The following is a 16,150-nucleotide window of genomic DNA, read 5'->3' as shown; positions in this document are numbered from 1 at the left end:
TGCTGAATATTAAAATAGACTATATCAGGTTGCTTCCAGCAGTTTCACAATGCTTTGTTGAGGAGACAAGCCGTTATCCAAATTGCCTATTTACTGCACAATTTTAATAACTCATAACAGGGTTCTTATCACATTGTATATTTTAAAAATCCATAGTTTTACAGACTTCTCTGTAGATTTTTCAGACCATATTTGACCTCTGAGTACACAAGGGCATCACTTTGTGCAGAAAAGTGGTTGGGGACATGTCCCCATTGTAAATGACACCACATTCTGGCGGTTTTGGGTTTGAGACTCAGTGGACCTTGTGATATTCAGTGGTTCAGTGTTTGACAGTAGCATGGAAGATTTGAGCTTGTGGGTTCAAGCCTCAGGCAGAATTTTGAAAGCAGACCCAGACAAGACTGAAAATCTCTGACCTCCACAGAGATGTGAGCACGGGATTATGAGAGCAGGGTTCCTACGCAAGTATGTAAAAGTATGGAATTTTTTTAGCATGGCATGGCGTGGTTTTAGTATTTTCCGGGTCTGGAAAAGTATGGAAACAGGAAAAGATTATGGAAAATATTTGTTTCCAGACTGTCTATTCTGACTACCGGTATTAATTTTTCTAAATAAAATTCAGAATTTAGACAAAATAAGTTTATAATGCAACATGTGTTTTACGGGGTTCCCATGGTCATGAAATTCCTGGAAAAGTTATGGAATTTGAAAAAGTTTTCCAGACCTGGAAAAGGTTTTGAATTTACAGTGTTTTGGAATTTCAGACCTGCCAACCTGCACCCATTTTTTGTAGCAGGCACGTATTTTGTATTTTGACATCGAAGCAATATCCAAGCGTGTCGTGTTGTGAATCCTACTTCATCCTGTGGTGATAACCAGCATTGGGGAAGCTACTTTGAAAGCATAGCTTGGGAAGCTGAAACTACAGCAAAGCTAGCTACCCTGAGAGACATGTAGTTTATATATATACAGTATATGAAATAAAATATAGTCTACAAAAAAGCACAATGCCAGCAAAAATATGCCTGAGTTTATTGACACCCAATACATTCAATGTTATATTTTTGTTATTGTAAACAAATCTGGGTTCTTCTGGGTTTTGTTTTATCAGATAATAAACAGTAAAGACTTGCGCTAGGATTGGTTACGGTTATGGTCATCTCAGGGCAAGCCAATCAGAGGCAGCGTAGGCTGTGTGTCTTGTCAAGAAGTACAGTTAGTGGGATCCTGGCTGACTTTATGGTCTATGGCAGTGGTTCTCAAATTGTGGTTCTCATTTTTCACATGAGGGACCCCATAACTGACAAAGATTAGTCCACGGACCCCCATTTGATAGGATTTTGTCCCATGGTCCCCCATATGATAAGATTGATGCTTTTAGATGTTTTATTACAGAAAGTGTGTAAAAGCCATGACCAAAATAGTCATTGTGTTACTTATGAATGGAATTATAGCAAAAATAAATCACCCCCCTTTTGGTTGGGGACCCCGTGGAACCCCTGGGGGTCCCCAGACCCCCATTTGAGAACCACTGGTCTATGGTGCCTTCAAAGTGATCAGGACAAAAGAAAAAGGGGCAGTCCTGTCAAATGGGGTTCTGGTTCAACAGTAATGGTAAAATAAAATGTATATATTCCTTTCCAGGGACGGCGCTACACCGGGGCAACGGGGGCCTATGGCCCCCTCATGAATCTGCCAAGCCCCAGTTAAGCCCCCTCAAGCATTTTAGTATATTTTATTTTTAAATAAACAAATGTGTAAAGTTAATAACCAGGTTTGAATTTATTTGATAATTGATAAAAAAAAATATATGTATACAACTGCCCAGCAGGAATACATAGATACATAAAAAAAGAAATCATTGAGGTTGAGAACACAATAACACATCAGGGACCATATGTTGGAATTAAGTGTTTACACTTTTACATGCTATCCCTTGGATCTTTTATTGTCTCTATATTAATGAATAAAGTCAGTCAGTCAATCAATCAATCAATCAATCAATCAATCGGCTTATTTCCATTGTGGACTTTTTCATACTCTGATATTAACCTAACCAATCATCACTCCTCCTGCCTAAACCTAACTAGTCATCAAAGCATGCTCGTTTTAGTTGAATCCCAATATGAAGTATGACTGAACGTGGCAGCTCTTAATTTTCTGACAACTAGAGGATAGGGCTGGGCAATATATCAATTTTATATTGATATTGTGATATGAGACTAGATACAGTATCATCTTAGATTTTGAAAAGTGTTTTTTCCTGGTTTTAAAGGCTGCATTAGAGTAAAGTGATGTGATTTTCTGAACTTACCAGACTGTTCTAGCATTTATATTCAGGGATTTCCAATAGGCTAATAGTGCATACACAGTCCAGCTGCTCCACTCGCAGCGGAGGGGGAGGGGGCTGCACTGCGTATGGGAAGCGCTATGATGTTCATCACTTTAACATTGTTCCCCATGGTCTGAAAACGTCAACATGGTGGAGAGGTTTTTCTGCCTTTTTTTTTTTTTTTTTTTTGCAATTTGTGAGGGGGCTATAGCCCCCCCTTGCCCCGGTGTAGGGCCGTCCCTGCTTATCCAGACCTGGAATTTACTAATTCCATACTGCGTAGGAAGGAACCCAGTCATAAATTGTGGTTCATTCATTCTTCACATAATTGTGGTAGGTCTAATAATTTAGATGCAGCAATTTGGAGACAACACATCTAATAGCTGGTACATTGTGAATACAGCTGCCTGAAGAGATGAGTTTACAGCAGATGAGAGGAAACATCAATTTGCATTGAGAGTAAGGGTTTTATTCTAAAAATGCCATCTGTTTAGAAAGAAGCTGTACCATTATTCACTGCACACTACCGTTATTGTACAGCACAGACAGATGAAGGCTTCCTCAAACCAGGGGCGTAGGCAGAAATTCAATTATGGGTGGGCCTGGATAAAATTGGTGGGGCAATTGCATGACGAAATTTTGCGCGGGAAGCGCGCAAAATTCCTAGATGTCATGAAGTCGTCATGCATTAGACTCTGGAGATGTGCCCTGCGTTTTTAAGCTACAAAACCATTAGCTAGCAAGGCAGCAGCAAGTTTGCCTCTAGAAAACAACCAATTCAATTTTTTGTTTGTTTGTTTGTTTTTTGGGTGTGCCAGGGCAAGAAGTGGGTGGGCCTGTGCCTACCCGGGCCCACCCGTAGAAACGCCCCTGCCTCAAACATTACTACCGTAAATTTCGGACTATAAGCCGCGGCTTTTCCCCCGTTTTTTGGCCCTGCGGCTTATATAACGGTGCGGCTTATCTATGGATTTTTTCAAAAAAAAAAAAAAAAAAAAAGAAAATCTCTCTTTTTTAGCACTCTTTCTAACTATAAATCCACTTCTGTTTTAATTTCCTCTCTTGCCCTCTTTTCACCACACCGCGGACACTGTGTGCACTGTAAAAAAAAACACAGGTGGTGTTGTGTTATGTTGTTTTGTTGAAATGTTAATAAATGGGAGCTTCCTCAAACAGCCATCTCTTTCCCGACAATCCCCTCTGTGCATGAACCCTTACATATGGTAATTAAACATTAAAACACAAAAAAAAAAAAAAAAAAAAAAAAACATTAAAACACCTGCGGCTTATAGTCCAGTGCGGCTTATATATGTAACAAACAGGCAATTTTGCTGCTGCGGCTTATACTCCGGTGCGGGTTATAGTGTGGAAATTACGGTAGTTTTTACATACAGGCCTTTGCTAGTACAATAACTACAATGTTTTCTACCATTTATTTCTGCAGTTCTTTTTTTCTAGAAGTAGGTGTCATTTTCATATTATGAAATCTCAGTACAGTATCTCAATGAAACTCGTTTCCTGTAACAGTGTATCGCTCAAACATGTTTGTTCTGCAGAGCTCTATGCAGTCTCAATAAGGTTCAAGGACAGTGATTTACAGCAAGAGCTGAAATCACTGCATTTGTAATATTGGCATCTCTACAAGCACTGTGCTGTCTCGTAAATCCTATTTTCCTATGGATAATCCTCAAGAATCAATGACATTTCCAAGTAAAAACTTGGCTTTATTAAATGTTCACAATCAACACAGCACAGGCATTCTTTCATACATTTCTTTGAGGAAGACTATTTACAGGTTTAAAAAGTAAAAACAAGTGCAACGATGCTGGTGCATAGAATTGCTGAACCTTTGCATTGGATTTGTTTGCAGTTGCAGCAGAACCTGAATACAGTGTGTAATTACAGCGAGTAAAAACCAATTTTAAGTGAAGTTTAACCAGCCCCCCCGTCCCCCTCATATCTTCACAAAAATATTTTATGTGAACATGCCTCCACATTGCACAATGTCCACATTACAAGACAAGCGTAAGGTCTTCAGAATTGACACGACACATTGTTACCGTTTCATCGTTGAATAATCGTACGTGCCTCTTCCCTGCAGATTGGTTTAGTGTGGCCAAAGATGATGGAATAATCAAAGAAAAGTTTTATTTTGGCAATCTATATCTATATTTACAAACCCAACCTGAGTAAAATCACATGCTAAAATTCCTTTACCATTTGAAAAATGATTGCATCCAAGATTTTGCACAAAATAATGTTGAATATATTTTCTTGTTCTATAAGATTTATGCAAATGTGTGTGGATTGTGTAGATCTAAGTGGCGGTGGTATGTATACTTACTTTAGCAGTAATTTGTGTGTTCATTTATGAAGAGGAAAAAGGGGAAATGCATTGTATCCCATTTATCCACATTTCCCACTGCTGTGTTAACGACATGAATCATGAATCAAAAGGTTTAAGCGATGTGGCAAAAACAACAACAAACAAACCAAAAATACACTAATTTATAGCCATTTCAGACATGTGAATTGGATGCAACTACTATATACCGTAATCACACCTATCCTTCATTGAACTTCAATGGATAGAAGTTTCCTCAACTAGATTTTGGCATATGCGAGCAAAACAAAGAAGCATAAATCTAGTGTGTAGGCATCTTTTTCCCCTTGCTTCATTGTCTTGCCTTTGGCATAAAGCACCTGGTCAGGATTCTGGGTGTGTCTGCACTACCTCCCTGCAGGGCAGACGCTAGCCTGTACAACTGATGGTGTTTGGAACACCGAAACGTCTTGATTTATATTGTTTTTTTAGTCCAGTGTTTTTAAAAATAAATTATTTTTAAAACTTCTATTACCTGGATGTCTGAGAAATGAATGTACACAGACAGAAGCTAGCCTGGTGGAGCGCTCAGGAGCACTCCTGCTGTATGGGTGGGAGGTGTTCACTTCTCCAGCAGAGCAGCCAACAGAGCGGGGTAGTTGGGTGTTCCCCAGCCTGTAACAGGGTCCCATGACAGTGCAGCACAGAAACCCTTCCCCTGAACCTTCTCATCCAGGCAGCCCAGGTGGCAGCCTTCAGTCACCTGGGAGAACGAGGCACAGCATGTAGGAAACAGTGCATGACTGTAAGTACATGTGTAGCAGTCCTAGAGAGTTCCTTGTTTCTGCTTGTAACAATATAACTAAAAACAATATAATAATACAATAATAATACAATATGAACAATATATTTTTTTGCGGGACCGCTGAGCGCCACGGCCACCACATTTTTTTTTATCAATCTCTAAATGGCCGTGTCCACAAGAAGCGTTTTTTTATGATGCCAGTGCCTTTCTGCAATTCATTCTCGATGGTAAGGACACTCTAGGAGTGCTCCTCTTCACAGCACCACACCTGGCGTTTAGCGCTCGCGGCGGCTAGTGTTTTTGGGCAGAGCAGTCTGGGTGCCTCTAGCAGAAAAAGTAAAATTTTTGGAGAAGTGCACCGCTCGTCAATGTTACTTTTTCTACAGCAACAAATAAGAGATCCATGTGTGTGTGTGCCTTGGAAGCATCTGGAGATGGAGTCCAAAGCCTGAAAAAAAAAAGAGCATCCTGTGGACACAGCCCCTAATGCGCCTAATGTGCGCATCACGTCATTTGCTGATGCACAGACATAAACCATTATTCCACCGGACACAATGCTGTCACTGCAGGCAATTAATGCTAGACGGAGAGTCAAATGTTTCAGTTCATGACACTCAAAAAAATCTCAGCATGTGTATCTATCTAGTGCTATGAGATCTTGTCAGAATAAACTTAGACTGGTTAATACTGCCACTTAGTTCTATAAGCAATTGACAGGAAAACACACAACAAAATGTTTAACAAACTGTAAATGCATACTTTTTTTTATCGCCAGGCGGATTAAAACACCTACTTTCAGCAGTGGTAACACCATTTAATTCGCAGGCAATGTCAGGAAAACAATCAAGGTGAGTTTTAAGAAACAATTCAAAAGAAGAAACGGACAGAGCCAGCCTTGGGTGTTCAGGCTGGTCGCTCCAGTAGAGTAAACAGTAGAGCAGTGATACTCAACTTGCGGCCCGGGGGCCAGATGCGGCCCGCGATAGGGTGCAGAGTGGCCCTCCAACCATTTTCTAATTCACAATGAAAACTAACGTGAAATAAAGTTTGACTGAGCTCCAGCTAAATTGTCAAATACCGCCGTCTGCTTGGTGCCCAGGCACTTCTATGTACTTAACTAACTTAACCTAATTAATTTAACTTAACTAACTTAACGCAACCTAACTAACTATCCTGTGTGCACAAAATTGTCAGACTAAACTCCGGCTGACACCCCAAAAACCTACAATCCGCTACAGAAAAATGTATATTGTTTGTTTATTAACTGGCCCCTGGCCTCCTATCAAGTGTAATTAGTTGACTTACATCGAATAGGGCCTGTCCCTTGAGCTTGTAGAGGCGAGGGTTGAGGAAGCCCAGAGTGGGCAGGCCTTTCAGCAGCCGCTGATCGTTGATGAGAGCCAGCATGCCTCCGACCACGGGGGTCGACGCCTGGAGGAGCGGATCAGAAGACAAGAGGCACGATGAAGCACAACAGAGTGAGCATTCAGATTCTGCTCACACAAAGTCCTGTCCAAGCTACAATACATCAGACTTCTTCCTCCTCTGGCAGAACCCCAATGACTGATCCGAGGTCTAGGGCTCCTAGACTTTGGAACAAACTGCCTGAGGAACAGAGACTGGCCAAAATCAACATCATCTTTTAAATGACTTAAGACTCAGGTGTATAGACTTGCTTGGATGTAATGATGATCTTGTATTAATTGCCTGGTTAATTGCCATTGTTTCTATGCAACATCTTCTGCTTACATTGCTTTTTATCCTTGGTTTTTATTTGTAAGGCACTTTGTTATGACTGGTGTTGAATTGTAAAAACACTGTCAAATCTCAAGTATAATCAAGTACGATGTAATTTACCGAGGTCCCCGAGACCCAGGGGATGGGTGCCCTGTTGGTGACCACCCAGTAGTTATCAGATAGGGCAGCCATGTCTGGATAGGCTCTCCCACTGGTGTTGAAGTAAGTCTGCGGAGGCAGGCCTGCTGCCTCGGCCTTCAGATAGCTGTCCACCGCACTGGCCTATGGGAACACATGCATACGTACGCATACACATCATTAATTACAATTTGTCTGCATCTGCCACGTCCTGTGAGAAGTCTGGCAAAAGTAATAACCACCATCAAAAATGCAGTCTCCATTCAACAGAAGAACTTGATCTTTATTTTATTTCAGACAGAACAGATCAAACATATAACAGCTCAAACATAAAACACTTAACATTCCTAATTGAATAGTACTATCCTCTTGGTATATCAACTCTAATGTGGACTGGCATGAGGGTTAGAGTGGAGAGCAGGGTCAGCAATCTATTCTGCATACAGTGAACCTATGAAAGCTGTTCAGATCCACTCAAATGTCCAAGATCCAATCAATGTAAAGGACAAATTCTGTTCTTAAGTAAATCAAACCCTTCAGGTCATTTTGAATGCATGCTTAGGTTTGGGAACCTTGTGACAAGATAATGCAGTGCCTCTACGTCTGACAGACGTCACAAGAGTTGATAAGCAGGTCTAAGCAGATGTTACCTGGTAGTCCGGCATCTTGAAGACGTTGCTGAAACCTCCACCACTGATGTAATCTGTGACTTCATAGGTCACCTTAAATGGGTTCTTGAATGAGGTTCCTCCTACTGTAGTCACATAAGGGCTGGGAGGAAGAAGAGGAGCACAGGACAGGTTTCTATCATGTATGCATATCCCTCTATAGCTGGAGATTATTCTTCACAACAATAAATCACATATCAAATGAAATTAGCTCTGCAGCGGTGTTAAAAAGGAAAACAAAAACAGGAAGACATGTCTCAGAACTCAAACACTTTTTCAGGCATTTTCTAAACCTTTTGAGACCAGGATTTTTTTTTTTTTTTTTTTTTTACATTTTCCAGACATTCTAAGGTCCAAATAACGAAATTGGGGGGTCGAGCAGTTAAAACGCTCTCCTACCCAACTCGACGTCCGATCACAGATCCGAAAATATAATAGTCTCCCTACGGAAGCCAGTAGTATAGGGCGGCCGGTGGTTAAAATGATATTCCTGCGTGAAACAATGGTTTAAAAGCAGTCTTTCCACAGCCTGTGCCGAATTTAGGAGAGGAGAACGACAGCAACATTGGGAGTTTGAGTATTTCATGACATGTTCTGCTACCGAGGTGCACTGGATTTGATCACTGTGCCGCCGTATCCGTGGTGACTGCAATGTTGTTTGCCCGCCGCGTGCAAGCGGTGCACCATGATAGTAAGATTAAACACACCCTGCTGTAAATTCGCCACAGGCTGTGGAAAGACTGCTTTTAAACGGTTGTTTCACACAGTAATATCATTTAACACCCCCACCTATACTACTGGCTTCCGTAGAGAGATTATTATATCTTTGGATCTGCGATCGGACGTCGGAGACGGGTAGGAGAGCGTTTTAACCGCTCGACCCCCCAACTTCTTTATGGGACATTATGTGACGCTGTTTGAAAGAGAAACGGAGATACAGCAGAACATTATGGGGGCATAGAACCCTGTTAGAGAGGTCATCTGGGTGGGCTGATAGACCACACTCGGGCTTGGTGGTATTGATTGAATTGGATTAAAAAAAACATTTGCAAAACACACCACAGGCTAAATTTTGTTCATTTTTCCATTTTCACCTTTGCAACACATACATTTTGAAATTTAAGACATGAGAGAGAATTGCCTTGAGAAGTCCAGCCCACTCCAGTGCTATAACAGTCCAGAAACACATTCCCCTCAGCAGTGCAGTGAATGTTTTACCTGGAGGCAGGGAAACTGGGCCTGAAGGAGTTTTCTGCTTGAGTCAAATGTCTGCAGCCAGCACCACTGTCACCTGAACACCAAACGAGGTTAGAGAGAGAGGGGGAGGGGGCCAAATGTACCAGGTCATCAGCATACTCTATTTTCCACTGGCTGTATTTAAAGTATTAGTGTACATCATGGAAAATGCTACACCACAAAAGGTAACTTGTCAACATAGTTTGTCCTAGGCCACCCTGCCATTATGGGTGGAAAACATGGTGATGGACACATGTTTCAGCTGATAGAATAATCTGGCATTAAGAACACAGCAACTCCAAAGTAACTTGGATTATGTTGCCAAAGAGACCAAAGCCGACTCTTATTACAACCATAGCATCAGCTCCAATTCTCATCTGCCATCCCCAAATTACAGCTAAGAGTTTACCCTTTTATTCAAGTATTGCCATTTCTGCCTGGAGCCATTGTAAATAGGAATTTAACAGCCCCAGATATATGAATCAAAGATTTAGTCTGATTCAACAACAAGAAACAACAACCATTACTAACCAGAAGCAAAGAGCAAGGAGATGCCCCTGACACCAGCCTTCATGAACTCAGTGCTGATGCGCATCATGTAGGCAACAGACAGGCTGTCCTCGTCATCCCCGTAGCTGATGGTGTGGACCCAGGGAAGGTCAGACATGTTGCTGAGCAGAACCATCCACTGGAGGAAAGGCTCTTGGGACTCATGACGACCTGGAGGAAAAGGGAGAGCGTTACTTCAGTTTAATCAGTGGAGGTTATTAATGTATGCAAGGGAGGATGAGCCTCCCTTATTTTTTAGAAGAGATGGGGGATTTTATATAATATTTTTTTTTTAATTAAAAAAATAAGACGCTGGAATCAGATAAGTTTGACTTTTTTCTTAAAAAAAGTTACTCAAAACGATTAATCGTACCAAAATAGTTGTCGATTAATTTTCTGTCGATCGACTAAACGATTAATCGTTGCAGCCCTAAGTCATAGTATTTCACCACGTCAGCATTAATATTGTTAGGCAAAATAAAAGGCTATTCTAATTAAATTACAACAACCAATGAGCTGCATTAAAATGGCAAATGGCCTGCATTTATCTCCAGTAGTGCTTTTATCCAAAGCGCTTTACAATCAGTAGGTACATTCACACACACATTCATACACCGATGATGGCAACCTATCACGCAGGGTCGGGAGCAATTTGGGGTTCGGTATCTTGCCCAAGGACACTTGCGACATGCAGACTGGAAGAGGCGGGGATCCAACAACTGACCTCTTTTATCCAAAGTGATTAGTAGATGACCTGCATTACCTCCTGAGCTACAGCCGCCCCTCATTAAGCCAGTCTAATAGGAAATGCATTTCACATCATAATACATTGAATTAAACTGAATTGTATCTGAGATTAATCGAATCGTATCGAATTAGTGCTATATCGTTCTGTATCAAACCGTTACAACTGTATGGTTTTTATATAGTATTGCAGACCATTTATCGAGATGTGTATCCACCTTATTTTTTAATGCCCCGGTGTAAAAACATTATGGGTGCAAGGTCCGGTCTAGAATGTGACTGATCTTCCACAATATAGCAGCTGGTTGTTAACGTTATGTTGGCAGAGGGTCTGCGGCTTCCTCGTCAAACTCTGACGGTGACATTTTTTTGCCTGTCACAAAGAAATAACACTCGTTTGACAACTTATTTGAGGGAATGTAATTATGTTATCTATTACATCCGCTAACCTGTTGCTCTTTGAAAAAGTTGGGATATTTATCGGCCAGATGTTTGGCAAAGAAGATTACACCGGAAGAAGCGCCCATATTTCACATAAGGCATCATGGCAGCTAGGAATAAGGTTGATCGTCTGAAAGGGAAAGAGAAGATACACACCCCTAGTATAAACACATTTTTTTAGTTACCAGCTGCCACTGCTACTGACCTGGGTTAGTGAAGACCCATGTGGAGATGTTTGCCCCTGTGCTCATGATGTACTCGACATCCAGACTGGCCTCCACACCAGCTTTGCCTCCTCCCTGGGTGCCAACAACTCGCTCCACCATTGACCGATGCCGGAAGCTCCTGCCGAACAGGGTCATGAACTCAGCCAGGTCTGCAGGGTGGTAGTACTGCTCCAAGAACTAACCGGGGAGAAGTTGATTTAAGTGAGACAGAGTACACTTTATTATAGTGATAGTTATAGTGAACTTGTAGACTCTGAGTCAAAATATGATGCCAATAGCCACTCCTGATTCCATTTAAATGATACATTGATATATTATGGTGAGAGATCCATACCTGAGCTACAGCCTGGCTGTTGTTCTGAGCTGATCCCACATCATCTGCTGTCAGGTTGTAGCGGGTCCTCAAGACGGCAGGAGTCACACCAAGGTGCAGCCACGGCATAGGCTCCGTATGCTTCTTATTGGCTGAGGATTTGCCGAGGTCCTGTCCCTTGGGAGGGAAGCGGTGAACCCCTCCAACTGTGGGACGAGGAAAACCGGTAACCCATCCAGTCCTTACCATCCAATCTTGGCACTTACAATAATAACTGATCCTAACCCATGTATGTTGAGCAAACACAGTCAGATGCTCACCAAAATCAAGGTGCTGGTGAACGTCATCATGAACAGAATACGGAGACGATGACCTCACAAGAGAATGGCCGTCTCTGACGTAACGGTGGAACTTGCTGCCAGGAAGCAGCATCTCTGCCACCCTTAAAAACAGATCAACGTAATCATAGCCTAAATGCCAACAAATCAATTAACAGATCATGGACATACAAAACATATGCAGTTCCAAGTGCATTTGTTTAATTAAGAAACTCATTAGCTAATATGCAAAACAGATACCCGATTTCCAGCCAGTAAAACAGTGTTATAGGGAGGAGGGGAAAGAGTTACGTAATTTTTGTGTTGCAGTGCCATTGTTGTGGCTCTGAATTTCACTTAGCAGTCAGTCTCCAGCTCAAAGTCAATTTGATTTCAGCAGCCACAAAAAGAGGAACTGCCCCACAAGACAACGGTGTGACTTTCCATGATTTGCACGATGAGTAACTTCGGCAGAAAAACAGCTTGTGTCAAGTGCGAATCTAACAGTCATTATTGTCAAGTAAGCAGAATAACATGGCTTAAAAGAGGAGCTCACTCTGTGGTCATGGTGCACTGTAGGAAGTCCTGAGTGTGAACAGTCAGGCAGTCTGTAACCCCGTGACTCTGCAGCCAGTGACCAACCACCTTCTGGGTCAGCTCAGATGGACGCACGAGGGCAGAGACCTCCGCCAAGCTCCAGTGCTTACCTGTTGGGGACAAACGAGGCGTTTCTCAATACTAAACTATAGGGGAGACTGAATATAGAATATATAGAAAGACACTTCTGTTTTGTTGTGTAGAAAAAGGTCAAAGTTGAGAGAAGTTGTTTGTGTCATCAGTCTGTAACCATCATCAGTCTGTAACCACTTCCAAACCGTCAAAATCAATCAGTAGTAACAGGGTTCATACAGCTTCTTTTTTTTTAGCACTGAGAGCAGATGGTCGCCCTCATGACACGGAGTGGAGCTGAATGTAAAAATTCCCCTTTTCATTTCAGAGCCCATGTCAGTCAATCCAGCTCCGGCCACTCCACTGTCTGCTCTGTGTCTTGTGTGAGACGCCAGGAGACAATAAATATGACAACGGGATTGTCTCATTTCAGGTATAATGATTTCTGGTTTACATGAGTGATTGTGTAGAATGAAACACCAGATTAAATGTTGAAAATCAAGTACTTTTCAATGAGTAGATTCAAATTCAAGCATACTGTATTCCTAACCTTGTATGAAAACATGATGCATAAAATCAAGCATTTTCCAAACTTTCAAGGCTTTGTACGAACCCTGTAGTAAAGCCCATGTTCCTTGTGATATGTGGGGGACAGAATCTACCCTACTTAGAAATGAATGATAAAGAAATGGAATGACTGCAAAAATAAATATAAATAAAAAGATGAAATGAAATTCAAAAATAATTGAGCAAAGCAAGGAGAAACATTATCTATAGACCATTTATTTCCCCGTTGATGTATTTCTTTGTCCCTACTGTGATAATGAGGCTGTAAAACAAACACGTGGTGTTTAACACATGGTTGGTTTCAGTGCATGGTTTCAGTGCACCTGATTGACATCACGCACACTGGAACATTTCATTAGCACATTATGGGACAATACAAAATACAATAAAATAAAACTTCTTGATTATACTTTGTTTGACGAATGTATTTATTGAATTATGTTAATTGAGAATCTGGCCATCATTCCTTAGCAACAATATGCAGATTTGTAGGTAGGCTTTGGGAGAGCAAACAGTGACTACACAGAGCCCTACCATATTGTACTGAGTCAGGGTCTGACACCAGTCTGAGCCTTTCCTCCAGCAGGTCCACATTCTGCTGCTTCAGGGCAAAGGTCAGCTCCAGCTGCTCTGACGGCCTGACCCGACCCACACCAGCCCAGTCCTGTGGCACCCTGACAACACATCACAACAAACACATTGAGTTAGGATGCTTATTCAACAGAACCTGTGACTTGGAAACCATCCTCTATCTGCAACTAACTGTTTCAGTTACTACATAGTACACAGGTGGGGACCAGAGTCACACGACTACACACAATTTGAATTAGTTGAGAATTGACTTGATGCATGAAGAGGATACTTTAGACTTGACATGGGTTCTGCTGACTTGGGACTTGACTTGGACGTGACTTTAGAAACCTTTTCAAGCCAGCAAAGCCATGACAAAACACACATTGTGTTTGTGTAAATGACTTAGATTAAAAGTTATGAGATTTTTTACACCAGACAACTCAATCAAAATAAAACTTGCTTTGTTCCGCAAGGAAAGACTTGGTTACACCTGTGCTGAAATATCAGCTCCTTCATCATTGCATCATTTTATTTTGCAAGATTTACAAGGTTACTCCACTTGTACATTCTGCATGAAACATTATAGTTGGTGGCAACAATCAAAGGAGAACAAGATCATAGGAGATGGACAGTTTCCAAGACACACTGAAGTATATTTCTATTTAGCCCTCAGGCTCTTTCTATGTTCGTCTCAAGAATTCACTATAGTAAGAGCCCTCACACCGACCATTCATTTTTCGTTAGGTAATCTGTGTCGGGCATTAAACTCACCTTATTTCTGCACTTTGAAGTTACAGGTAGGGTCGCATGGGGCAACGTTATTATATCGGAAGCCTAGTTGCGCCAAAAAGTGTGCGGTTGTTCTTCCTCTTCTACATACAGTACATTCTGCAATGCATTTTATACAACCCCTGAACGTGTGACACATTGCTCAATCGGTGGAAACATTTAACATGCATGCACACTGGCATTATTTGGTGATTCCGCTGGGCAAAATAAATTGAGGTTCTGGGCTAGTGCATGTTAAAAGTTTCCACCGATTGTACCCTTTTGGGCATTTGTTTTGAAAGGTTGTTTTTGAGCAATGGGTCACATCTGCCATCTTACTGACTATCTTTGCTGTCACGTGTTCGGGGTCTGTCTAAAATGCATTGCAGAATGTATAAGATGAAATGATGCCAGTGCGCAACTGCGCATGCACCTGGACTCTGCTTCCAGGCAACTCGTGATTCTCGTCAAACTTTGTCTTTTAAAAGACCTCCAACTCCGGTTTAGCCTGTAGTTACAGGCTAAATTCACTTCAGGTACCACGTAGTTACACTATAAGTACAGTCTCGTTACCCTGTAGTTACACTATAAGTACAGTCTCGTTACCCTGTAGTTATACTATAAGTACAGTCTTGTAGTTACACTACAAGTACAGTCTTGTTACCCTGTAGTTACATGGTTATTTGCGGGCTGTATTCTAAAGCGTTACCCTAATTTCTATTAGAGATTTCACCTTTGATATGTAGACTGGTGCTGTAAAGACTGCGTCTATAAGGCTTGACCTTCATGATGTTATCAAATGTTTAGATAAAAGAGACACAAATATGGTGAAGTGATAGGCTACTGTAGGAAGGGCTTTTTAATTAATTCTACGGCGGTTTACTCACAAGACATCTTGATCATCTTCGAGGTATCCACTCCAGACCAGTGTGCTGCATAAGAGTAGGATGGTGAAGGTCAGCCTGGCAGGACAAGAAACAAAACATAATTACAGGGGTTCGTTCGTACAATCCTATGTGCGATTCGAAATAACGCCCCGTCGAGACTTAAAAACAGGAAGCGTTTAATCTCTCGCCATAACAAAAGGAAGTCTTATTGCTAAGTAGGTCAAATCAAATTCAGTCCTCAGCACACAAATTGGGGCAAAAAAGGCTAGCTATCAGTCCATACAAGTTGTAAACGAAAGACACATGGCTATTTTATGTGAGCGCTTCTAGTTAACCGGCACATAGTAAATTGCCGTAGTCAGATATCTAGTTCATAAAAGCACAAAACAGGAGTTGTGCGACATAATGTTGGTTGATCACAATGTTAATATGCCTGTCTAACTATATCTGATTTGCTAAACAAATCGAAAAGAAACAACTTTTCTCTTCTTAAAAAGCCAAAACACTCACAGAGTCTTCATCGTGTTGCCATTACATTTCCCGAAACTCGTCTGTTTTGTCCAGTAGGCAGGCGATTATCAAGGCAAGAGTCACGTGATCGCTTGTCATGTGATCAGCAGCCCGGTGACTCAACGGGGGTGACTCGCTTAAAATAATCCACATTTTCTGATACAAAACTCTCACTTCCTACTGCCATGAAGAAGCCAGCCAGGTCACTTGATATTGAATCAGAAATGAGTGGAAAACACCAATTTACATACCCGTAAACGTATTGTAACATTGTAACGCTGTGGACTTGGGGGTTGGAGGGAGGTGTGTCCGTACATGTCAATGGTCCGTACGGGTATTGGCC

General features: G+C 41.6%; 1 protein-coding gene across 1 annotated transcript; it reads right to left on the bottom strand.

Annotated features, from left to right (window-relative positions):
• Nucleotides 1-2,494: 2,494 nt before the first annotated feature.
• Nucleotides 2,495-15,879, bottom strand: tpp1 (tripeptidyl peptidase I). Its single transcript, XM_083634072.1, has 13 exons — nt 15,808-15,879; nt 15,298-15,372; nt 13,604-13,743; nt 12,390-12,540; nt 11,837-11,958; nt 11,538-11,722; nt 11,182-11,380; nt 9,774-9,962; nt 9,225-9,297; nt 7,989-8,109; nt 7,321-7,482; nt 6,769-6,894; nt 2,495-5,421 (listed from the first exon to the last, which is right to left on the bottom strand). The coding sequence occupies exons 1-13, from the start codon at nt 15,816-15,818 to the stop codon at nt 5,281-5,283; spliced, it is 1,695 nt and encodes a 564-aa protein (XP_083490198.1). The 5' UTR covers nt 15,819-15,879; the 3' UTR covers nt 2,495-5,280.
• Between the last annotated feature and the right edge of the window lie 271 nt (nt 15,880-16,150).

Source organism: Poromitra crassiceps (assembly GCF_964638095.1).
Source record: "Poromitra crassiceps genome assembly, chromosome: 3".
NCBI classification, from domain to species: Eukaryota; Metazoa; Chordata; class Actinopteri; order Beryciformes; family Melamphaidae; genus Poromitra; species Poromitra crassiceps.
Note: the sequence above shows the minus strand (reverse complement) of the source record. Positions and strands in the feature narration are given on the sequence as shown.

Coding starts and splice junctions, on each gene's coding strand:
- tpp1 (XM_083634072.1), bottom strand. Junction 8,110..9,224: donor CCCAGTTTCCCTGCCTCCAG/GTAAAACATTCA, acceptor TCTTCCTCCCAG/CCCTTATGTGACTACAGTAG. Junction 5,422..6,768: donor AGGGACAGGCCCTATTCGAT/GTAAGTCAACTA, acceptor TCGTTCTCCCAG/GTGACTGAAGGCTGCCACCT.